At 31.1% G+C, this 26,728-nt stretch overlaps 2 protein-coding genes across 4 annotated transcripts in view; both read right to left on the bottom strand.

The window, feature by feature from the left end:
- Positions 1-13,209, bottom strand: part of Megf8 (multiple EGF like domains 8) — a 37,548-nt gene extending 24,339 nt beyond the window's left edge. For both annotated transcript variants that reach the window (XM_074132307.1, XM_074132306.1), the window contains exons 1-15: positions 12,918-13,209; positions 10,783-10,976; positions 9,260-9,423; positions 8,477-8,766; positions 8,031-8,209; positions 6,227-6,399; positions 6,023-6,126; positions 5,521-5,762; positions 5,006-5,284; positions 3,654-3,791; positions 3,274-3,457; positions 2,567-2,844; positions 2,307-2,479; positions 1,137-1,331; positions 72-272 (exon numbers count right to left, since the gene is read on the bottom strand). In XM_074132307.1, the coding sequence (XP_073988408.1) occupies positions 72-272; positions 1,137-1,331; positions 2,307-2,479; positions 2,567-2,844; positions 3,274-3,457; positions 3,654-3,791; positions 5,006-5,284; positions 5,521-5,762; positions 6,023-6,126; positions 6,227-6,399; positions 8,031-8,209; positions 8,477-8,766; positions 9,260-9,423; positions 10,783-10,948 (2,766 nt within the window). In that variant the 5' untranslated portion in view covers positions 10,949-10,976; positions 12,918-13,209. The remainder of the gene's footprint in view (positions 1-71; positions 273-1,136; positions 1,332-2,306; positions 2,480-2,566; positions 2,845-3,273; positions 3,458-3,653; positions 3,792-5,005; positions 5,285-5,520; positions 5,763-6,022; positions 6,127-6,226; positions 6,400-8,030; positions 8,210-8,476; positions 8,767-9,259; positions 9,424-10,782; positions 10,977-12,917) is intronic.
- A 2,091-nt stretch (positions 13,210-15,300) lies between these two features.
- Hs2st (Heparan sulfate 2-O-sulfotransferase) lies at positions 15,301-26,695 on the bottom strand. Of its 2 annotated transcripts, XR_012459744.1 has the most exons (9): positions 26,435-26,695; positions 25,641-25,894; positions 24,704-24,789; positions 24,319-24,457; positions 24,119-24,216; positions 23,650-23,807; positions 23,210-23,389; positions 17,607-17,972; positions 15,301-17,335 (listed from the first exon to the last, which is right to left on the bottom strand). XR_012459744.1 is itself a non-coding variant. In XM_074132342.1 (8 exons), the coding sequence occupies exons 1-8, from the start codon at positions 26,559-26,561 to the stop codon at positions 17,908-17,910; spliced, it is 1,107 nt and encodes a 368-aa protein (XP_073988443.1). In that variant the 5' UTR covers positions 26,562-26,695; the 3' UTR covers positions 15,301-17,907. The 2 variants fall into 2 exon arrangements, 1 of the variants encoding a protein (XP_073988443.1); XM_074132342.1 differs by having other exon boundaries at positions 15,301-17,972.
- Between the last annotated feature and the right edge of the window lie 33 nt (positions 26,696-26,728).

The raw sequence follows: 26,728 nt of genomic DNA, 5'->3' as shown, positions 1-26,728 counted from the left end.
AATTGAAGGATTATATTAATGCCATATCATTTGTAATTTAAATGATTTTAAAGAATTTCAAACTAAATTACCTTAGAATGGTTCTCTAATGTTTTTTTGTGCTGAAGTTCCATTTTGGAATGTTGGGTTATCGGATAAGATTCTGAACTAATTTTTTTTCTAGATTGAAAATCAACAGAATGACGCCCTGGTGGAAGAATGGTAGGACCACCGCTTGGCCATTGAGCTTCTCGGCATAGTGATGTCTCAGTTGAAGCATTCCCTACAATTTCCTAAAATATGAATAAACAATATAATTTTCAAAATCGAAGAGTTGAATTATCAGAACAGTCTTAGAGTCTTAGAAATTGATACATCTGTTTTGCTTAAATCAAACATATTTATTTACAGACTTCCTATTGCTTGAAGAATAAAGCAGAAAGATATTGAAAAGAATTAATTTTTCAGAACGAATAAACGATCACGATAGTCTAAAAATTGACTTGATTTCCTATTAAGTTTAATTTTTACAAACAAATTTTTACAAAACAATTTCTTTTTATTTTGACTTCTTACACCTACTTACGGTTTATTACTGAAGACGTTTATTTCGATCGACTGAAAAATTACATTAAATTTTCAGTTATCCTTAATTTTCATTTTTGTTCTGTGCTGTACAAATTATTCATTTTGTAAATCAACAGAAACTAATCTAGTCAAGAACTAGTGGTAGATTAACAGGAACATTAGTCATGTTTCTTTCAAAATAAAAAAATTGTACAGCTCAGAACAAAAATGAAAATCGTTTAGGCTAAATTAGAAGTCTCTTTGATTTGCTAAAAATGACAGCACTAGATCAAAACGTCTCATTAAAACTCAAGATCGAAACTTTATAAAATTAAAATCTTGACCATTCTGTAATTTTAGCGTACTTCTTTAAAGTCTCTCTTCTCCGAAATTAGAATCTTAGTTACCATCCAATGAAAGTCATACATTAGCAAAACAAGCCTGCTTAATTTACAGAAAATCGTAAGCGCAAGGAATTCTTAAAATAGTAAGATGTTTCTTCCTTTGACACTAAAACGTTTAGTCGTACAATAAATGAGTAGGTAAATATTATTTCACAGTTACAAAAAAAAATTTTGAAATTTACATACCACGTTAGAATGGTTAAGTGCAAAGTAGAGAGTAGCTGACGAAGAAGAAATACACATCCTTAGTTGTTCGTTAATCCAATTGGTCGGCGGCCTCAAAAAACCTCTTAGGCGCACAGTAACAACACCACCTAATGCTTGTTCAGGTCGAGTAGCACCATCATTGAAGTCCACAGATGTAGCATTTATTATACTTACCTTTAAAAAAAAACAAGAAAATGAATAGCTCTAGAATTTTTTTTCCAATCAATTTCCATTATAACTGGCACACAAAAAATAGAACATAAAACAGGTAAGCATAATCATTAAAAAGATTAGCTCGGGGGATAGTGCAGCAGATTCCCGAAAAAGTCTGCCAGCATTATGAAAGGATCTCATCAATATTCTTAATTATCGTTGCTTGTTTGACGCCTAAGCTAAGTTTTTTCTGTTAATCAATTCACTCCTTAATACGAAGCAAAATTCACCTTCTTGATCCAATCTATGTTCCTTTTTCGGAACCTCTTGCCTTCATCCTTCAATTTCTACGTGGATCCATCCCTTGATCTAATCTCTATCCTCTTCTTACCTTCATCTGTACTTCATTGATGCAGTTTTCGCAGAAAGGAGGCACAGCCGCTCAAGCTTACAGTCTTCAATATTATTCTTAGATTGAGCTAAGAACGTTTGACTTTTAAGTTTATTCCTATGGTGGTGCTCCAAATTGTACTGCTTAGTTTTCCCTCTAGCTTTCTCGCATTAATATTATATTTTTATCTTCTTTGCCATTTCTCTACTGTTGAGGAATTCTGAATTGTATTGAACGTAGATCCGGCCACATCACATTTTTCTGTTACTTCTCTATCAATGAGCCAATCTCGCTCAGGAAAGATCTTGTTAATCCTTTTTACTCCTTCTAAAAAAATACTTGAATTAAACTAAACAAAATTTAACTCCGCCTACACATCTTGCAGCAGTTGCCGATCCAAAGATTGGATAAATGAGGGGGTCACTATTAACTGAGGGCTTTGCTTTGAAGTTGGCAGTAACGGCTCTGCACTATCAAGGTAGTGAAAAATAGAGACAATAAGTCATATCAGCCTTCAAACTTTCAGAATCATAAATACGGATATGAAGAGAAGCAAACAGTTTTTACAGAATTGTTATTAAAATTTAATAATAAAAATAAAGTACATAATCTGGTTGTGAGAGGTTTGCAGGATGTTTGTACGTTATAAAAGTGAGGCCTGGCCTGCGATCTAGAGCTTTACAATCTGCTGCTTGAGTCACTTCCACTCCTTTATCTCCCCACCAGCCAGGTACCTGAGAAGGAGTATCTTCACGGACGCCACAAACCCCAAAATTATCTGGAAACAAATTAGAAATAAATTTTCCCTAAACAATTCTCTGCAAAAATAAATTATTTTCATTAGAAATTATGAAAAATATTGTACCATGTATATGATGGCATTTTGCATTTTGGACGCACCATGAACAGTGAGAAAGCGACAGTTTATGAGCAACAGAAGTTCTTACATCCGGAGGTTTCCTGTGAGAGTAACCATGTAATAAACAAGCATGGCAATGACTTAAAGCGGGACATATGCCTGGACATCTTGTAGTTTGAAGATTAGTAGTACAATTGACACCAAGTGTACGCCCATAACAAATCTCATCAGCAGAACACCAACCACATTCAGGATCAGAAGTACATTCTGACAAGCCATGATGTCTGCAATAAACCAATTAATAACATAGCTTATTAACTTTGTGAAATTATAAAGAATTTATTTACCCTTTCAGGAAATACAAGCAAGGGCGAAATTAAGATTTATCCCTTTCTTCGTTTTCGAACGTTCATAGTAACAACATTAAGAACTAAGACTTAGTAAATTAAAACAAATTTTAAAAAACACTAAAAATACTTACGTTCTACATAATTACTTGTAAGATATAAAGTTATCCATCAATTTTAGTAGTTAGGTCACAAAAAAACGATTTTACCGAAATATAAAACCAAGCGAGGTTATGACATTTTGATTATTTTTATTATGGGATAACTTCCATTAATGCTCAAGTGACAAAGCCAAAATTACATTCATCATCCATTTGGTTTAGTTAAAGACATCCTTTAGATTAATTTTGCAATATTTATACGAACCTAGTGCACATTTGTTCTGCTTCGTGTAATTCGCCCTCTTTGCTGGCAAGAGTAGGAGGTAGCGTGTAAGCTAGTAAGTCAGCATTGACATTACCATGGTATCCACCAAAAATTAACAACGTATTTCCATTCCGTAAAGCTGCAGCGTGGGCGAATACACCCTGTCTTTTTGGATACCTAGAAGCTGTTTATACTTGGGTTATTCAAACAATTAAATAATTTATATCCTAATAAATAACCATTTTAACTAGAGATTAAAACAACTCACAAAGTTAGGGTAAAACACAAACTAATGACAAACCAACATGAATAAAAAGCAGCTAGCGAAGCGATCTCTTAACAAATACATAAAATAATTCTTCAAATTTCTCTTTACTTACTATTGCTTGCAGACCCTAGGATTTCATGGCTGACCCAAGTGTGACAGCCCAAATGGTATAGGTACAACTGATTGTCATAGCATATTTCCTCTTTATTATGTCTGTGTGTATATCCTCCAAAAACCACTATGTAATTACCTACAAAATATTAATACAGCTAAAAAATCTAAAACTAAAACAATTCATGCGATTAATCAAAAGCAAAAGTAATTATTTAGTATATTCGAAATATTTACATTATTTTTGGGTTTTCAAAAATAAATGAATGTAATTTTAATTCACTTGAGGGCACATAACTAATAGTTTAATTACTATTTAGTAGGGTGAGACCATGCCCACTCCATCCAAAGCACTTCTAGGGCCATGTAACTGATCCAAAAGAAAAACAAAACAAAACAGTAACTCAAATTGAGTCTAGGACAAAATTCAAATCTAGAACTTACCAGAAAATAATTATATGAATAAAAATCGACACTCAGTTCACCGTTAACTTATTCGGCGAGAGATCAAATCTAATCTCTTCATCTCTGATACTCATCACGATGATTATAATGTGTATAACTTATATAATTTCTTATACTCTAAATAAGATGTATTAATATATAATATTTGTATTCCCGTGATTCAATATTCTAAATTGTTTTATTTGTAATATCCATGCCCTGAAGAAGGCAATAAATTTGCCGAAACGGTTGACATAAAGACGGAGTTATTTTTTGTTCTGGAACGATTCTTCACTAAATTGAATCCTTAATATACCTGAATAGTATGTGCCTGAAGTTCTGCATAAGAGTGTAATACGTCAAAGTATACCAAAGCTAATATTTAAGACAATCTAAAATGTCTTAAATAGACCCAAATAAAACTAACCATCTATTCCAAACTCAAACATTTAATTATTAATACAATATTAACAACACTTAATATTGATATAATCATTTAATTTAATGAGTTTTCTTAAAACTTTATTAATTTCATCCCCATAAATGGAAGTAAACTAGCATTTAGCTTAAGGCTTTCTAGAAGCAACCTAGTCTAATAACGTGAACTACACTTTACACGCTCGAAATCGATAAAGGACCTGTAAAAATAGATGAGGGACTGCATCTTGGGGTTTGCGAATACATAGGCAAAATATGATTACTCCTATTATTTTCACATCGCACTTTACACGCGATTATTAACTATTCACTGACTTTTAATGGAGGACAATTGGTTTTTTAGGTCGCAATAGATTTGGTTTCAACCATTCCCTGTTCAGTCTACAAATGAATTACTTATAAAACACTTTTATAATTACTTACAGACATTTCATTATCGAAAAGAAATAAATATAATTTATTATCACTTACCAATGGTAGTAGATGTATGAAATGCTCTTTCAGAAGGAACAAATGTATCTCTTAAGGTAGCTCTAGGATAATGAATTTGAGTCCATGTTCTGCTATCTAAGTCAAACGAAAACATTCTGTCCGATAATTTGGAAAATCGAGCAACTATAGTTGCAACGCCTCCATAAACAATAAGTGAATGTAATATGTCACTGTACACTGTTGTGTGGCCAACGAGTCGAACATCTAACGACTTCCCACCACGGGAATTAACGTGTTCCCAAATCTCGTCACCGCCACCTGTTGTAATATAAGGTTTCACATTAAAATCAGTCCAAAAATCTAAAGATATAAACACTAAGGGATTCCTTAATCACATTAATTGAAATTTACTTTTTTTTTCCAAGCCATTTTTTTATGGTTGCAAAACCACGTTGTGTATAACTCTAAATTTCCTTTTACAAAGAATTTATTTATAAAATGAGATTGTAAATCTATGGGGGCCGGAATCAAGCAAACTAAAAATAAAATCAGACCTTCTCTTAATTTTATTCTGTACACTTGATCGGAAAATGATCCATCAATGCGACTGCCACCAACCACATAGAGCCAGTTGTCATGAGCGAGTGTCATTGTATGTCTGGCTAATGCAGGCGGCCGAAAATCTGAAAAATCTCGCTGACTCCATCGCTGAATTGTCACATCGTAGAACCATAGTTCATCTGAGAGAGTGCCATTTTTAAGTCGGCCGCCGTACAATGCAAAACCACCATTGTACCTTTATAACATGAAAACACAACAAACCTTTTAAATAATTTGTTTCAAAAGAAAAATATCTTTAAACACTAGCAAGGGAAGCATAAAGGAAATCGTTTTCAAGAATTTTGTTTTTAACCACAAGATTAAACAATGCAGTCAATTTTTTTTAAAAAAACTGTTCACGTTATAGCCAATAAAAGTAGAACTAATAATGAAATCTGATAAACCAGGGTAAAGTAAAAAACTGAATTATTTTTTTATAATTAGCTCGGAACATACGGTGCGGCAGCGTGTGAATATCTTGGAGTTGGTTTCGCCAAGGTTTCGCTCTGCTCCTTTATTTTATCGCCTTGACTACCGGAAGAATGCCGTCGAGAAATGTCCTAAATCATAATGGTTATTAATTAATAATGACGATTACATTACTGAATAATTCCAGGAATCAGGCATGATATATTAATGTTGAATAAGCAATCTACTTACTGCTTGTGATAATTTTAATCCCAAAGTACTATTATCTGTTAAGGAAAGAAGAGCGTGAAGTAAAAATGTTTTTGGTTTTACTACACCACCTTCTTCTTTGGTGCCTCCAACCATATCCACCACAGCTTGCAAAGCTTCTGAATCTAAATGACTTGCTGACATAGCGTAATTATCTGAAATGTAAACGACACATGGTATCAAAGAAAATTCCCAATAAGAAATTTTAAATGCCGCAAGTCAGATTAGATTGTATCAGAGTTGAAATTTAACAATGGAAACAGTGATTATTTTCTCAAGAATATTGCAACATTTCATGCTTGAAGTAAAAATGGAGGTTTCTTAAGAAATAACGTTAAAATCGTAGAGACGTTGGTTTTACATAGAAAAGTTTATTAGATATTTTTGGATTAAATGCAAAATGGTGAAGCAGTTCCCTGCCCTTTAGTAGAACTTATTTTTATTCCGTAATCCCATTTTTTCGAAGGTAAAATTTTACTTTACTCAAAATTAATTAGTTACAAAAATGCTAATAATTAATTTCAAAAATGCAAAATGAAATCAAAATACTTAATGAACTTAGATTTTCGCATTTTGTGTTTTTTTTTTCTTGGCCTATGCAATACATAATCTTAAACCAAGATTCATTCTTTTCAATTAAAGAATTCTCAGTACTGTGCCTTTTACTTGTAATTCCACCCACAAAATAGCGTAACCAACCTATTTTACTAAGCTGCCCTCTTTTCATATTTCTTTGGCGTTCATGTTCAGGAGTTTCTTAGGGCTATAGTCTTTGTCGAATCTTTTTCTTTATTTAATCAAATTACTTCAGTCCTTAATTTTATTACCTGAAGAAAATTGCTTTATTTTGCAAAAGAATTATCAACATATCCAAGGTTTAGGCAGTTAGGAAGCAAGGATGGCAATTGAAAAGTTCAGGATTCAATTGCCGGTTCGTTTTACCCTTTCTTGGTCGGGAAAAATCGGAAAAACAGCAAAATAGGGTTACTTCCCCAACAATTTCGCTAATTTTACTTAAATGAAGGCGCCACGGTAGCCGAGCGGGTTAAGAGGCGAGACCTGCAAAGCTAATATGCATTGTGGTAATGGGTTCGATTTCCGGTCTTGGCCTTGGATTTCATTTAATGGTTAAATGAGAAATAGTAAAGTACGTTTGCTATTCGCCTCCGTCCACGACACCTAGTAAGTGGTAGTTGGACGTTAAACCCCGCCTGAAAAAATAGGCGATTACTTTACTTTTACTTAAATGAACTTCAGCGGTAACTTTTACGAGATTTTCTTAAGGGGGTATTCTTATTGCCTCCAACAACTCCCAAGTGTTTGCTTAGAAAATAGACGCCATATTTCCCTTAAAACTTAGCCTCTATTTAAATTACAGCATTTTGATGATTTTGCTTACGATTGTTTGCATTTTATAAAACTATACTCTTTTCATCACTTGTATTTATATCTTAGCTAAACAAGTCTACTGTTGGATTTTAAGAGTCACTTTTTTGAGTTCGTGGCGAGCCTTAGCGTTAGAAAATTAATGAAAAATATTCATATCATCTAATAATTTTCATTATTCACAAGCGAAGATAACTTATCCCAGCTCTTCTAGGTTATCCACCTTATTACTGATTAAAACTAAATCGCTGCTTTAGAATTGTGTCTCTAATTACTTACTTGCCACAGAAAACATTTCTTCGGCTCCCTTTTTTAATATTAAAACATATACTCTCAAAATATTTAACAAAAAAAAGAACACAACACACCAAGAAAAGAAAAATTACAGCTTAACACAAACCAGAAACATTGCCTTCTTCATCTTCCCAACGACTTGTTTGAAATCTGAATACAACCAAATCTCCTAAAACATAATTGAGATCATAGCCACCAAACACGTATAGAGAGTCTGTCTCTTTTAAATATACCGCTGAATGAGCAGCCCTGGCTTTAATTCCACCGCTGTATAATTTATGCCACCTGTAAAATGTAAGAGTAACATTAATGTAATGATAGATTTAATTCAATAAAACTTTAAATATAAGAACTGAATTCTAGAACTTCCTCAGTCTGCTATAGGGCTATATCTCATATTTATATAATGAAATTAATTAATTAATACAGGAGAGAAAGAGTATAAATGTAATCGGCAATAATCTTTCCCCCTTAGTATTGATGAATCAGTCACAAAAAAAGATGAACAATACTCCACAATAAATTAATAAAATATAATCTGCCTAGACTAACTTGTTTCCAACAACGTCATTCACATCTAGTGAGCAAGAAACGCCAGATCTTCCTGGATAACACAGGCAAGAACCATTTCTAGCACAAACTCCTCCGCCGTTGTTAGCTGAACAAGCGTTTGGACATAACGACACCGAACAATCAGGCCCGGCCCACTCACTCTCACAAACACAGCTGTGGGCGACGCACGTTCCACGTCCGGAACAATTGCCCAGACATTCACTTATTGAGTACTCGGCTCGGAAACCATCTAGTACATAGTTGGCGTCGCTGTACAAGAGCACCAGCATCTTAAAAAATAAATAAATAATAATAATATTTATTGTTATCAAAATAAGGAAAGTTGCTGCCGTTCACAAATATGGAAACTCGCAGACTCAAATAGCAATAATAGAAAATATGCATTTAAATCGAAACTTTAACAAAGAATATTCATCTATAATTTGTTATTTTTAAGCCCGAGATATAATTAACCTTTACCAAAAAATCTTAAAATGATTATATTATATTGTGATATAATTATTCTATTCTATATTGTGATAAATTAACTGAAACTTCAAATTTCAACTTTTTCCTTTTTTGAACTGCAGTTGTGATACAACTCAAACCAAATTTGTAATAAAAAAAAAATAAAAAAAAAAACCTTTTTCAAAACTGAAACGTATATTTCCTGTGACATTTCAAAAGTAGTATTCCCCTTCTTTCGGAAAAAGTAAAAAGTTTAATTGAATAATACTACCAACATAAAGTTTGGGTTAGCTTAATTGCAATGGAAATACTTACGAAACCAGATGTTGCAACAACTTCTTGAGGTACAGTTTTACCACTAAAACTACCAAGCATCGGTGATTTAAAAGAGTCTCCATCATATATATATACATAATCATAAGAACATTCTGTTCCCATAGAAAGAAATTTAAGAGTTATGAACTGCTTAGTGCTGTTGGCTGCAAAAAAAAAAAAAAAAAATAAAAATAAAATAAAAAATAACATAGAATGCAATAACTTAACTTATATAAGTTCTCTAAATTCATGTTGGATTTCAAATTAGTATAGTTACTATTATCAGCGCGAGGACTTTAGTGATGGGGTTTAAGGTACGCTAATACTTTTTATTTCTTTTTTTTACACCTGGTCATTTTTAAACCAGCTAATCACCACTTTAAAGAAAGTGAAAGAATGGAAGTGGCAAGGAATCATTAGCTATTGCCCATTTTTCCCCACTATTACAATGTTGGCTCAAAATATTGAATATATAGGGTAACTTTCTAGCAAACAGACCTATTTGGTCTTCTTGAAAATAAAAGATAATAAATAAACTTTATGATAAATATATAGAATAAATACAAACATGAACTTTCAATGCGTAATTACATTACAACCTCCACTACATAGGCTTGAAAAACATAAGATAATAAGTGATTCCATTTCATCTTAATCTTTACAGATTACACTACGAGAATTCGAACTTCAGAACTCCCAGAATTGAAGTCCAGAAAAGAGAGATATCACTTAACCTACTGACAAAAGTCACAATAGATTTTGAAGGTGCACTGCATGATTATACCCCTTAAAGAAAAAAATAAAAAACACAATTCCCGAAGATGCTGCTCTAGATACCCATTACGATGGAATTCAATTCATTAAATCTCAGAGAAGCTTAATTATATTTTGATTGCTCACTAAACTAGAAAACTGGAAAGGACTATTTGAAACCTCGTCTGAGTCACGTTTTTATACCATTAACTGCAACCTTAACCTAAAAGGACCTCAATCATTGCACTTAAAATTATCCAATATTCCATCCTTTTGGAAATAAAATACATGAATACAAATCTGAAAGACCTACTGACATTACTTTACTATTTTTAATGAAAATAAGCTACATGAACGGTTCTGTCGATTATAAACGAATTAATACTCCGAGCTTCATTTTGAATACGTGAATAAATATTTAGTTTTCCAAGGATAAGGTGCTGAAAACCCAAAAGTTAATCTCGCATAGTTTAGGTACGCTAATCTCTTTTTTCATTTTTTGATTATTTTGCTATCATTTTTTATAATATGTAGTTATGAGAAAGTACAAATTTTATTTAAGCTGTTATTTTACGTTAACAGAAAAAAATAAAAATATTCAACTCTAAGTTTTATCGAAACTCTACCTACAGGCGGTTGCCGAAAAACCATTAAATAATTGAAGAAATACAATAACTAAAATTTCATCAAGTATCTGAGACTATTAATAGAATATAAATTATGTATAATTATTTATACAATAAAGAAATGACTCTACATAATGATATTACCTTTAATAAGCCATTGGCAATGTGAGTCCTGTGTATAATTAGTACCAGATGGGCCATCTGATATAATTCCCCACGGCTTTGTAAGGACCTTCCGACTCCTGTCACACGGCACATCTTCTGCACTCAGGGCACTCACGGCCAGTACTGTCAATAACACCAGTCTCATCTTATCAACACCATTTTTCAGCCTACACCTGCGGAAAATCTTTATATGTATTCCAACGTACTGATAACTACACACACACACACACACACAATTTATATTCATATATAGTTTTAATAATTAGGATTACACTACGTGCATTTCATTACTTAAGAACATCTTGATCAGCTTAGTTATAGCTTAATTTACCTTAAGATGTTCTTAAATAGCTACAACTCAACAGCACTCGATCGTTTGAATGAAGAATAATCGCACTGAACGAGTATTGTAACTGCGATCATTAAATGTTCTATTCAACACATCTTTTGTAGTTATTACAGTAATTACATTATTTTCATAAATTTACAGTTACTTTTCATAACTGTAATACTATGTTTATTTTCTAGAAGTCAATTTTACTAATTTATTCTTTATGCAAAAATATATTTCATTACAAAGGATTACGCATTTGTATTCCTCAAGTCCTATAAACCCTTCTATATTTTCTCGTTTGTTAGAGAGCATTCTGGTAAACAAAAACAAAGACGGCCGAAACATGAAAAATAGATCAGTAATTTTTCTGGGCTTAAATTTGCCAAATATATTTACAAAGTATTTTTAACGAATACCGACAGTAAGTTTTGGGTAAAGTGTGCTGTCTAACTGAATGTGAAAGTAAACATCAGGTCAGAATGAGATACTAAATCATCTTCTGCATAAAAAAGATCAAAGTTTCAGCCTTCATCAAAAGTAGATTTATCAATGCTAGGCAAGCTTCTACTAGATAACGTAACTAAAGTGTTTGACAAAAGTCAAAATATATTGAAGTCAACTCATTACACCCACACTGATGCATCACCTATGAAGATAGATGAAAATCCGAAATCGGTCAGAAATAAAAGAAAAATTCGACCACATTATAGCCCATATATTTGAATTTATATTTAGGTAATAATATTAAGATATTTCATTTAGTTCATTAAATACACTTTATGGTAACAATCAAGAATAAAAATTAATCCCACTGTTCCAAAAAGACTATTTAAATAATCGTTGAAACTATCATACAAAACATTGTTGCAGGTAGGATCAATTAATTCTCAAGTTATTGTTAGAAAAATAACTTTAAATAAACTAATCAACATTAATGGAAGGTTATTTTCTTTCAACTGGCCTTGAGCAAAATATATGCATATATAATACAAAAAAAGAGAACGAAACAATTAAAAAAAAAAAGCAATCTAGGAGATATTCAGAACATTTTGATATACAAATCAATCATTTTAGAAATAACACCCCACGCAGTAAACAACATGAAAGAGAAAAGAACTAATTACTGCAATGTTAATAAATAAACAGTAGGCAATTTACCAAAAAGGAAAGAAAATGTGTATCGCAGTAACATTAAAATGCTTTGCTTTGAGGAACAGAAAACGTATAACACTTTTAAGTCTTTTAAAAGACCTTTTTAGCTTGTTATATTTATTTCTACCACTAATTGTTTCAAGAAAAGCTTATCTATAACTCTCCCTCAAAATTCGTTCTTGAAAGGTGTCATACTGAAGGTCTTTTCAATCTTTTCCTCATTCGAATAATACTGTGTGTATCATCTAAATGTTTCCGTTTCAGTTTAGAAATTGTATTACAAATTAGAAAAAGTAGACACTTTAAAAATTTGCTAAAAGTAAACAAATTAATATGACACTAACATTTTAAAAGGAAAGCATTTGAATGAATTAAACTGTCAAAGATAAAGTAAATAAATGATAAAGACTAAAAAATTTTAAGTTATTGTTTTAAATAATAGTGCTTAGTGTTGAAGTAATAAATAAAAGAAGAAAATAGCGACACCTTAACACACAAATATACCTTAGAGCTATATTTCTCTAAGCGAAGCTGTAAAATTCATTTTCTAATATGCCATTGCAAATGTTACATTAAATCTTCAACAACTTTTTCAAAACAATTAAATGGAAGGTATAATAATAGTTACCTTCCTCAATGTAATCCAATATCCATTGAGTAATCAAAACAGTAAATATTATGGAACATTCAAAGCATTTATATTTTATAGGCCCGAGGTTTACGAGAAACTCACTACACATTCATTAAAAACAGGTTCTATGAGAACGTTTAATGATAGTATTGTATTCGTAGATGAGGATGAGACTTCATCTCCTTTTCACGGCCATATCACTTTGACGTCAAGAACAGTACTGACTGCAGCTCAGTGTCGAGTTTAGAACTAACACATTGCCCGCTATCAGCAGTACTTTCGTTTAAATTCACCAACATATTTTAAACTTTAACACCCTAAATCTTAACAATTGCATACGTTTCCCATAAACTTTTAAATAAATTCTATTAATAAATTAAAATAGATAGAAATAATTCATTTTATTATGCTTCCAATTTTGATAAATGGCTCACAGATTCCGCTAAGTAGCTCTACTCATTATAAACCGAGGGAATTATTTATAACAGAATTTTTGAAAAGGGCTAGCAGAAATAACGAAAGAATTGACAACAGTAATTTATGTAGTGAGATAATAACAAATATTATCTAGGATTACTAAATATAAAATTATAACAAACTAGAGAATAAACGGTACGAGGAAGGAAGAGACAATTACTGATTGAAGGTTGAAGAACTGAAAGTGAACTCTGATTGTGAATTATTAAAGAACGCTTTAAGCAGAGTATTGGTTAGAGACGCGGCCGCAAAGCTAAGATTATTAATGTTAGAGAGTTCGATTTCCGCCTAAAACTTGGATTTTATTTTAATCAGAAAAATAAAGTATGATTATCTTAACATCCGCTTTCTCCAAGACACCTGATCTGAAGCTGGATCTAAAGCCTGCCTGAAAAAATGATTAAATTGTATTTTTGATGTGTGTACCGCCGTGGAACTCGACAATAAGCTTACAATCAGCCGTAAGTATAGCTCCACTGATTTTTTTCAAGATTTTCTTTAAAACGGCACAAATGATTTTCTTCAACCATCTACTACTTATTGTCTACATGAAATAATGTCTTTCAGAAGAAATAAATAACTTTTATTCCAATCAATTGTCCATGAAATCTCGAAAAAGAGCACTTATCGGGGATAGGGATGTTTAGGCTTCTCTTTAATGAGCCACTTAAACTTACGTGATAGTTTTTCTCGCCTACATGGACAAGGATCAAAAAAGTTGCTAAAGTACCAAATTGAACGAAAATGATTTGAACGGAAGTGCCACTTTTACAACGGTTCTTTCTATTTCCCGCAATTTTCTTGAAAGCCACTTCAGCTAATTTCTTTTAACTTAGTTTGTTAACTCTTCGTTTTAAACACTATTCATGGGAACATAAATGTCAGTACTAGAGGAGAGGTGGGGGCAGATCTTCTCCCTAGAGTGCTGTCTCATTGAAAGTACGGTATACTATCTACGAATTGCGAAAATACATCTATGTTACCTATGAACTAGGCGGTAAAAATTTCGAATTTGGAAAAAAATCTCTAGCCCAGCTTGCAAAATTCTTGTTTCTTTTTTGCATTCGTATACATTTCTTGTGATTCCCACCCTTTTGTTTAAAATTCTTTGCCTGGAAATTAAATTTGTGGAGAGATACTTTTATGATTCATTCCCCTCAAAAATCATTTGGAAAGTTGTTGACACAACTAAAATTAAGAAATTATTTAATGTTAGAGTTACAGTGAAAGACGTTTAAATATTCACGCAAGATTTTTTTGTATTTTTTAATAAAAAAGCAACTTTTAATAGTAAACAAGAAGAAGAAAGGACAATAAGTAACTCTTATTAAAGAATAAGTGAGATGCGATTAGGAAAAAATAATAAGAACATTTATCTTTAAATTAAAACTGTAACAAACTTGTTAAACATCTTTAATGAAAATGCTAATTAAAATAATTATTATTGATGCCTATTGAATATATTCATCAAAACTATTATGAATATACAAATCAAATCTTTATTCTTTGTTTATAATATGCAAAATAAATATTTTTTACATTAACTTGATCAACAAAGAATTAATACATTCTTGAAAAAGTAGTTTCAGTATGTAAAGTATTCAAAGTAGCAAAACGAAAATTTTTAGAACAATTATAAAACAAAATGCAATCACATTTTTATTGCAGAAATTAAAAAAGAGAGAGAATGGAAATTTCTGTTAGACTCTATTCATGGACTAACTAATGATAAAATTAACATTTTAAAAAAAACAACCTAAATTGCCTTTTGGATAATTTTTAATAAGATTATGTACTCAAGCCACAAAAAATGAAAATTTCAGAATTATTCAGAATCCTTAACATAATGCAAAGAAATTACAGAGGAGTACAGCAGTTTTCATGCTAATAAAATAGAAACACATACAAAATAATTTTCAGTTGTATTTCAGTTAGAGATACTTTAATTCGGGTACTTCAATGAACATGTTCAGTATAAAATTCAGCTGAAAACTTAAATATATTAATATAATAAATTAGTATGTCAATTGTAATAAATTAAAGTGACAATAAAATTATACATTCTAAATAAATATTATTCGCAAATTTTAAGTACATACTTTAATTTAAACTGCTAAGAGCAAAAGTTAAATATTAAATTTTGATGAAGTTTCTGATTTTTTTTCTTAAAATTAAGAAACAAAATATAAACTAAGAATTCAAGATTGGCGAGGAATCGGTCAAATAAAAACAACAACACGTCTTTTTGCCAACGTTTCGACAAAAATATTCTCTTCTTCAGGGCGTAGCTATGCGGGTCGGTTGAGTTACAGAAAAAAGGCGAGTTGTTTTTATTTGACCGATTCCTCACCAATCTTGAATCCTTAGTTTAATAATTTACGGTCACGAAACCTATATATTCAAACAAAATAGAGCTATTTTACAGTAAAATAACCAACACCAACACTTACTTAAACGAAAAACCAAAATTTCAGGATAACCCAATAATTTTTATGGAGAATTAATACTAAATAGGGCTATTATTTAACAGCTAAATTTAAATTCTACATTTTTTTTTAGGTCAGCTGAACATATGGCATTCTTTTTTACTTAAAACTATAAACCACAGGATAATAATAATAATTAATAAGGAAAATATTATTTTTTTAAATTCAATTTAGTATATAGGTGGATTTTGTGAACCGATCAACAAATACTAGAGTATAAGTAAGGTAGAATTATAAAGGAAAAAATTAAATGAATATAACTTACTTATTGTTAGAGAGTGAACATCATTCGTAATATCAACAAAGCAAAGTAACTAGGTAGGATGTTAAAATATTTAATGGGAAATAATCCTTTTTTACCATGAAAAAAAAGGTTGGCTTTGTAATTTCTCGCCAATTTCTTTCTGAAGAAAATAAGATTGGTAGGAGACAAAATCCGATCTATACCTTTCAATGTTCCTTCTCCAGGTTTTTGGTTTGGGCAGGCTAAAGAGATTGTGGTCACATCCTTAAATTTACCTTACCTTATAAATAAAAGCTGATGGGGGAGAATATATCCTTCAAGGATTCGCTAGAGATTAAGAGTAGTTAGGAATTGCTGGAAGTAACTCTTCCTAGAACCTCAATAAGTCTTAATCTTTAAAATCTGAGGGATGGAATGCATTGGCATCAAGGAGCGGTTATCTCTGTTAGCTGGCTCTCCTCAACCAAGTACTTCACTGGGAAGTATGGTTCCCATAATCACGGGGAGCCGCCCTAAGAACATCTAGGGGTGCAGAAGGTAGGAATGCTGTAGCAACAGAAAATGGTTTCCCCTTTCTTATTAGAATACCTGGGAAGTTATCAGAGGTAAAAGAATACAATTCGGTAGTATCCGCCAAGCTTTCTAGCACTGATTGAAATTTAGAACACCATAATTATTATGTCTCTACCACAAATCTAAAAAAAAGGTAATCTCTCAATAATTGATATTTAACTGCTGGTTACTCTATTTTAAATCGAAACATTCCACTTAAACAAGTGTATATTATTTATGTAACAAATGCACATATATAATTTTTTTTAGATTTGTATGTATTTAGGTATGTATGTATTCTATCTGAATATCTTTATTTTTATTTTGTTTCCAAAACGATGCAAAAATAAGATAATTATCATAAACACATTATTCATTCAAATGTGAATAAATGTTAATACTGGGAAATACAGGTACTCCAAATAATAAGTTTTTTCAACCAGTGATTCAAATATGATTAATAATTTAATCATACTTAAGTTGATCCAATAAGTATAGCACTTAGATCTAATAAATATATATATATAAGTATTTACAAATATACAATCTATAAAATTATAATCTTTACAAACTTGTAAGTATAAAATGTTTTTTTACGATTGATTTTTTAAGATATGGTGGCTTAATAACAATCCAGTCTTATTTGAATTTTTATCCTGTAGTGCAAGAAATTCTCAATTAAAATTAACTCTTCATCAGGGAAATATCAACTTTATTTTTATTTTAGATAGAAATCACAAATATAGTCTAAATGGTTTCCCTTAAAAAGTACTAATGTCTTCTTTATATAATCATAATTATCAAGCATGTTTTTAATTTCAATAATTAGTTTAAAATCTAACAATTAAGACGTTAGTAGGCTTTTGTAATAATTTAAAGCAATTAAAAAAAATTATTGAAATGAGAAGGAAATTAGATAATGCTTACATGTTTGCCTATTTTTGAATGTTTTAAACTCTGGTTTGTTGAGTGTAGGGCAATTAAACTCCTTTTTTCCCTGTGAGCCAAAAATATCATCAGCACAAATGTACGCCCTTATCAATGGCTTGATAGATTGAGAAGTAAGATTCGTGTGGAGCTTATTTCACTTTTGTGGTTGCATTCTAGTGATTGTAATGGGCCTTGTTGACTGAGATTCGTCAAGCCGGCATTACAATTATCAAATTGCCACCAAATTATTATTCTTCAGAGTGTATTCTCCACAAATATAATATTCCAATCTATCATGTCATGGCAACTGATGAAGGACCACAAGTACCGAATTTCGCAAATAGGGAAAAATCATTTTTAACCCTAAAAACCAAAGAAGATTAATAAAGTCTTTATTTAAATCCTCAAAAATGGGTCTTATGAGTGGAATCCAGAGTCAACTCTCAAACACAAACGCACTTATTTTGCGAAAAGATCAAAGAAAAAGATTTTTTTTTAAATTAAAGACATTTAACTTTAATTGCGCCAGTTCGATCTCCGGAAGTGTTATCATTGCACTTCCTGATTGGAGAAGATGTAAAGGCTCCAAGCAACAGAAAACTTTAAAAACAGCAATGAGCTTATTCCTTCTCTTAAAGTGTTCTATTGACTGCGAGTTCTTCTAAGCCAAAAAAGCATCATTTAGCAAACTAAAATAAAAAAGTTATAAACTACAGCAGCGAAAAAACGTTTAATTCAGATTGCTCAAATGTTAGATGGAAGGCAAATTATCGTAAGTATATTTCTCTTTGCCGAGAAAAAGTGATAATAAAAATATTTTGTAAATATTATACATCCAGAAAAAATAATTCGACTGCTGCAAATAGAGTTCTCATTGTCAGGAAAGTAACTTTGCCCTCTAACGTGAATACATTTTCTAAACTGAAATCGCCGAGCAATTTTACTTATGATTACGTTTCATCAATTGGTATTAAACTAGACATTTGGATGCAGTATATGCTAAGTTCAAAGACAATATAGTAATAAAAGTTGGACGAGCAAGTTGGGAACGAAATAATTGCAGAGAATGTGTGATTGAATTTTGTAAAAATACAAATTTTTCTTTAAAGTTCTAAAGAAAATTGTCCATTTATCGAAATTTTAGAATAGATGGTCATCAAACTTTTTAAAAGAATATCAGTCACATCTTTAAAATTGAAGGTTAATGATTTATTTTTTGAAAGGATCAATATCATAGAGGTAAATGCTTTAAGAGATTAACCGGTAACCAATTTTTGGATAATGATGAATGACTATGGATTCCACCCTTAGTAAAGTGCAACTTACTATTTGCAAAATCAAAAATGTAATTAATCACATGTTTTAGCTAGAAATTTATAAATGAAGCAAACAAATAGAAGCAGAATACAAATAATTGGTCAATAAACACTTACAAAATAATTAAAATGTATTCGTATTTCTGTATCATGTTTAGAAAACAACTGAAACTGATAAATTTATAGTAAATATATTTAAATATTATCAATTAATCAATTAATTAAATATTAAAAAATATTCTTTTGAGTAATAAAAAAATTATTACAAATGACTTTTTGGAGTCTGTGGAGTCGGATAGAATCATCTAAAATTATTAAACTTAGTATTTCATTGAAGGTCGTATTTTGTGCAAAAAAATTTCTGTATAAATTAACTAACTTATAAATATATAATTTATATATATATATATATATATATATATATGGGATATGTGTAAAATATATTAGTAAAACTAATTCCACTTTGCTTAATGCAAATTTATTTATTTATTGCGTACGGATAGGCCCAAGAATTGTTGTTTCACTTAATTATGAATATCTCAGCTTTTTAAACAAGTAGGGTGAAGGGACCAGTAATTGACTGCTTAAGAAAAAAATCGAGTTTAAGATAGAATAACTTCCGTTATTTTGGCTCCAGGTGTAGATTGTAAAATTGTACCGCTCCAGTAGGATGTATTTTATTTTATTAATATTTTAAAAGCAGTAAATTCGATCTTTATGTCAACCAAAAATGATTTTTTTTGGAAGTATGTCAATGACCCAGTAATTGACATACCGAATTTTCGGTGGAACCAGTGTTTGACATGGGGTGGGAGCAGTCATTGACATACAAATATTTTCATGAAACGACATACGATATGCATTAAAAATCACTTTTAAATCTAAATAAATCACTTAAATCACCCAAATCACTTTTTTCAATTGGATTTATAACAAAAATTAGTCTTATTCATAATTAATTACAATCAGTTTTTAAATAGGCAAACCTAAATAATCTAATATTTTTTCAACTTTGCCCTTTTTTATGCAGTTTTTGACGATCAACCCTTACACAACTGTCCTACCGGACAGTTTTAATTAAGTCCAAACCAAGACAGGTAATTTGAAGAACAGCCCTTACTTTCAATAGTACCAAGGAGATATTAGCTAACATGCTTGTTAGATCGTACACAATGTCTGTCGGCTCGCTTTTATCTCTTTCTCTCAACTCTTCCGCTCTCTTATCCTTTCAAGTTTCCGCTAAATATTTTGTTACTTTAACCTTTTTTTGGGAACTTTTTTGGTTCTCACTTTACCAAACTACCCTCTCTACTTCCGATTAGACTGTGTGGTCACATCCTTGTTTCATTCATTCCGCCTATAACGCAGCTACCGATGGCATCTACGCGTCTTTGGGTTCGAGTTGTTGGTGCTTTCTAGTGAACCAAATTTCTCCTACGCTTCCCTTCTTTTGGAGCGCTTCGCTAATATTTTCCACAATCTGTGCTGCCAGTGTCATTTGCTTCGAAACCAAACTATCTGAATGTAATTCATTCTTACTTTCTGCATCTATTCAGTATTTTATTGTTTATTATTACTGAGTTACCTCTTGGGCATATGTATATATACATTGTGTGCACGTTCATCGCGTCCCGCCACAGGTTGTAAGCATTCGCACTTATAACAGTAATAAATAAATGAAACGTCAATGAAAAAAAAACTAGATTAAAAAATATATATCTGTTATTGACTCTTTAACTTGGAAAGGATAGGTATTAATATACACATACCTACAAATAAACCACTGATATTCACATAACTAGGTAACCAATTGACAAAAATATGTGTTATTAAAATAGGCACACTATAAAAGAAAAAATGAATGAAAAACAAAATATTCTTTCGGAATACATAGGAAATGAACATCATAATATATCTTATGTAATTGATAATTAGCCACTTGAAATCACAAGCCATTTGAAAATCTCACACATCAACGGTTTTATTAAATTGGTAACGTTCTCCATAAAGTAGTACAGGGCGATCCAACCTTCACGTCTTTGGGAATTAAAAATGGTTTTCATACCGATTTCATTTTTTTTAAATACAGTTTAGCCTATATAGCCTATGGGATGCTATATATTCGTCTTCGGTCAACATGTCTGTCAATTGGTAAATACAATAGACCTTACAATCTTTTTTATGTTATTAATGTGTAACATCACAAAGTCACCAACTCTCCACGTATGTTTGATTACGCACCTGGTACTTCTCTTGAGGGAGCTTCATTTTTCCTCTGGCCGTTTTCTTTGATGGAATTCTATGGTTTAGCCATTTCCTCCCTTTCTTCTTTGTCATGTGGCTAGGACCCAAAACTGAGGGAGAATGAGAGATTTTCCAACTCCGTTACGTGGGCGTCGTTTTTATTAGTCACGTAGGCCTCGGAAGCTGTTCGGCGATCACGACTATTCCAGTTTGTTGTTCATACATTGTTGTTCTCTACAGAATAATACCCTCTTGAAATAAGGCGTACATTTGCTAATTCATTAATTTAAACATATTTTGTTGGAAGTTTTACTATTTATTTTATGTTGCCGATATTTTTTATCAATGATTTTATTTTACAATGTATTGAATTTTTAATTATAATAAAATTTATCAACCTATCTTATCATTTTCCCAGGAAGTCAATCACTGGTCTCAAACAAAAAAGCTGTAGGACTAGTAATTGACATACATGTCAATTACTGGGCAAATTGCCGTTTCAAGGACCAGTGATTGACAGCCCCAGTTTAATCCTCAATGCTTCTTATAATTAAAAAAAAAACTACATAAATGAAATCTACAAGTAATACTAATTATAACAGAACATTGATAACCACACGAATATATGAACAAATAAACGAAAAATAAGAAAAATGAAAAATTATTTTCTTATCAATCCACCTTAGCAACGGCTTGTTTTTTCCTTGATTTTGAACTTTTAACCCAAATAACCTTCCACTGATACCAAGGAACATTACAATAATTAATATTTTTCTGGAACTGCTGCCCAAAGGCTTCTCAATAACGAAATTGAAAGAATCACCACTAAAAACGGCTCGTATCCCTTATAATACCGGTTTATTTCTGGTATGTCAATTACTGGTGCCCAGTCAATTACTGGTCCCTTCACCCTATATGGCTTTCAATTTGTTTTGTTCAAATAAAAAAAAACTGAAATGAGCAATTTAACAGAGCAGGCTAAGCTGGCTCCATGAGGCAAGAGATAGTAGGAGGAGAACTTAGGATATGCGTACAAAGTAATAAATCATTAAAAATACTTTCATGGAGATACTCCAAGAGTAACCCTCAGGATGACTGGGATACTAGGAAACGATAACCCACATAAATTAAACTTCTTCTAAAAAAAAATAAGATGAATATACAGTAATACTTGCTTTGTTATTCTTCTAATGGTGTCCATGAGATCATCTAGCTATCTTTCTAGATGAATGAAACTGAAAATTAGTTTCCAGAGGTATGGCTTTAAAAAGAACTGCAGTAGACTCTTTCAAACTACTATTAACAAGGCATTTGTTACTAAATGCTAAGCAACGCAAAAACGAATAGGATTCCACAAATTTTCTCTCAAAAAAAACTATTACGAATGTTAGCACCGTTTCTTAATGCTTAAAGATGGCACAAAAACATAAAGTAAATTCTAAGTAATTTTAAATAATCTTTGAGTGAACATCAAAAAAACCTGTTTTAGGTTAAATTTGATGACACAGAAATCGATCACATTAAAATACAATTCTTTAACTATTATTAGGCATGCCTTTTTTAAAATAAACAATTATTAAGCTAATACCAATTTTACACAGACAAAAGTTCTGAGATCAAATTCAGAAAAGGCTAAGAAGGGAATGTCAAAAAATCTCTGGAGAACTAAATATGTAAATATTTGAAGCCATAATTGTATGTTTTCACAAAATTAAACAATTAGTTATTATTTAATGTTACGATTTTGGTAATGTTAACAGCCTTCTCTCCATTTTGTCTTAAAAAAATGTTGTAATTTAATTGAGGCTCTTCCGTTAGTTTTCAAAATAAACAAAATCAATGAAAGCTTGAGCCAGCTACAGTTAACTGCGTTGCCTCAAATAATTACATAATATCTTATACACAGCCTCGAATTAACGAATATTAACATTTAGTAAGAAAATTAGTGAATTATTAAAGAAACAACAAAAAAAAAAAAAAAATATGTACAGCTAAAAGTTTACGATTTTGGTCCAATTTTTTCATACATAAATTGCTGACCTTTATCTACGATATCACCATCCTTTTTACCAAATTTTTTCTTCAGGTACTCAAAATGTTTAACAGCAAAATCGTACAGTTCCATCTCCATTTTCCATACTTTAGAATGTTGTATTTCTCTAATTGTGTCATTGTTTGGTTCCATTTTTTGATTAGTGCGTCTTAAATGAGCTTTTTTACCTTAAAGGAAAAAACATAAAATCAAATATTAGGCAAAGTAAAGTTTTAGTGGTTTTGACACAGACAAATTGATGATTTGTTACTTGTAAGGTCAGAAGTTTATTTTTAGGTAAAATGATGTGAAAAAAAGCATTCTAATGGAATGGTAAACAACTCGTCAGCAACTTCCGAGTGTTCTCGTTTGGAAGATTGAATTACAATTCAACTTATTCAAATTTTAAAAAATTATATTGTAATTAAAAGTGAATATAATTTCCTACTATATTTAAAATGCTGGTAAGCTCCTTTGAAGAAAGAAGGAAGCGTAGCTTCCAGCATGGCAATAAACTCAGGCAACTGTTCCGTAACTCCCACTAGAAGATAACGAGTAGCTAAGTTATGTTTCGCTTGATTGAGAGCCCACTCATTGCCAATTTCCCTGAAACGTATAACCGACATTTTACAATTAAAACTCTTTAAAATCGCAAAAATGTTGAAATTAATTAAGAATATAAGTATGAAAAAACTTATAATTTTTTTTTTTTTTTTTGAGGAGTGCTCATTCTTAAGATAAATTTTATTTGTAAAGTAAAATAATCGCCTTTTTTTTCAGGCGGGCTTAACGTCCAACTACCAATTAGGTCTCGAGGACGGAAATTTTATTAGTAAACTAACCACAATCATTGGTTTATGAATTTATAATATAAATTAAGTATACATTAAGAATACATCACTCATGATTAAACTCACCAACATTCTGGTGCGTGTCCACAAAGGAAAGGAATCTGTAGCCACATATTATCGGGATTACAATCAGCTTGCTTCTTCTTAACACATTCATCAAATGTCTGAAAATTAAATTGAGATGGAAATAATTAACCAGAACATAATAAATGAATTAAGAAAAAATAATATTTAAAAAAAAACTAATTTTTTGTGATGTTTCGTACCATTTTATCTCCATGTTTCCTGCGTACTAAATGCGGCCTATAATTGTCGCCATACCTTAAAAAGTAATAATAAGAAACAAGCCTATCTAATGGTTTTCGCAATATGTTAATATATACAGGCTTTTGTGAAGAACCAAATCTGCAAAAAATAAAACTTATAAACCTAAACGGTTTAGGTGTTAGATTTAAATCTTGCACGGAGTCCTCGACTCCTAGATGTGTGACCGAATTGAACTAGAAATTCCGATTTGGAAGATTATTTATCAATTAGAAGAATAATGACTGCTAAGAAAAATAGTGAAAGTTTTATAGAACTTTATTGCAATTTACAAACTAACTGAAACACCTGAACGTAGCAATTAAATTTTAATATTAAATGACTTACTTGTCAAAGTCTATGAAAGCAATGTGTCCATGATATAAACCTGGTTTTTTTGCTTCCCAATGAGTTACGTTATATACAAATCTTGCCTGTAATAGTAACAATTTATTTTTAAATTCCTTATTGTTAACAGTTTTTAAAAAGTATTTTATACGCGTATTTCAGCACAGATGAACAGTTAGTTCTTCGCATTAATAAGAATAGTGTGATCAAGCGAGTATGCTTCTTGCATATGTTTCAAAGACCTGATTGCAGTCTGCTGCTCAGAGCGAATCAAACGAGAAGTAAATTAAACGCAAGAAATGCTGAAAGCAACTAATTGCTGAAACGCTGGACAAAACGTTCAAGGCTTCAGAGCATTATCTAAGGAAGATGAAGCTTACTGTGTACAAGACAATGATGATGTCTAGTGGTAAAATTTGCCATCAAAACTTACGTCGAGATAAAACCAAGGATCAAAAGCTAGAAAAAATCGCAATTCCATAACTGGTGGCCAATAAAGAATCCATACAAAAGCCGAATTGGGGCGATTGTAACCTTAAGTAAAAAGAGCAGGCTACATGTAGATGTTTTATTTGGGCTAAGACATGTGATAAGGATGAAGGTAGCCAGGCGCATGCATATAAAAATAGATAGAAGCAGTCATTAAATAAGATCCTAATTGAGGCGGGTAAATGACATAGAGGATGATCTAAGAGAAATGGAAGTGAGAAGATGGAGAGTAAAAAAAGGCAGCAGTCAATGAATGGCGACGGATTGAAAAAGCTCGTCTTTTCATCAGGGCCATAGTTCAATTATTTAAAAAGAAATATTTTTTTTAATGATTGTGTTCCTAAATTTAAAGGAATAAACAATCAATTTTAAGCTAATAATCACTTTACATAATTTTTTCAGATATTATTACATTAGTTCTAATGTAACTTGAAGAAGCAAAGCATACCTGATCTGCGATAGACATAACATGTAGATTGCCAGTAACGTTAAGGTGTAATACATTAAATCCATTTTTCTTGCAAAGGTCGTAAGCAACATTAACAAAACTTGTTGACGCAGTTTTCGGCACGCGATTATAAATTATAATGGTTTCATCATCATTTCTAACTCTTTTCTTTTTCTTCAAAATCAGTGGCGGTTCCGTTTCCAAAGTTAAAGCTCTCAAATTGTTTGCACTTTGAAGACGAGCTATGGTTGCTTCTAAAAATATCATGTCACACCATTATTCAAATAAAAGGAAGCTGGTTTCAGTAGATAATGTTTGTTTTAATGGATAAATTTAGCAAAGTAATCAGTTTCATTTCTGTTGTCCTTTGAGATTCTTATTTGGTCTGTTTAGTCTACTTGGTCTACTTAGGGCGTTACTTTAAATGGCGAATAAGCAAACATTAATTTTTGTGATTATTTCTTTACACTCACACATTGGGCCCCTTGTAATTGGTGGAATATCATTTTTAGCTTTATTTAAATTTGATACCAAACTTTAGGTAATGAAAAATTAAAGATTGACGTCGGATATTTTTTCAAAAAAGTGAATACTCTTCAACAACACGTATAACTACTTAAAAACTACAAAGAAATTTAAATTTCAAAATCCAAATTTTCAGAAAGAGTAACTTTTTTTACTTGCCAGAGGAAACAAAAATGATCATTTCTTTAAGATTCAATTCTAGTATCTATTAAAATATACGTTAAAGGATATTAATGTGACAACGTTATAAATAATGACTAATTACTAACCTAGTAAATTCTTGCTTTCTTCTAAACGTACAAATTTGAATTGGAAAAATGTGATGACTAGTACAAACAGAAATATTAATAAAAATACCCATAATTGACTACCCTGGGTAAGTGGCCTCAAAACCATCTTTTATAAAATATTTTTAACTCCATAGCATAACTAAAACATTAAATGTACAACATTTTACACCTTCTAATTATTTTTCGGTTTAGAATCATAAGTATTTGCATGCACACTTTTATAACCTGAATAAAAACATATGGAAGGTTTTAATCAGGGCATTCAATCAAGGC

Source organism: Rhodnius prolixus, unplaced genomic scaffold (assembly GCF_049639745.1).
Source record: "Rhodnius prolixus isolate KJV_2025 unplaced genomic scaffold, Rpr scaffold_4, whole genome shotgun sequence".
NCBI lineage: Eukaryota > Metazoa > Arthropoda > Insecta > Hemiptera > Reduviidae > Rhodnius > Rhodnius prolixus.
The sequence above is the reverse complement of the archived record's forward strand: the minus strand, read 5'-3'. Positions and strand labels throughout refer to the sequence as shown.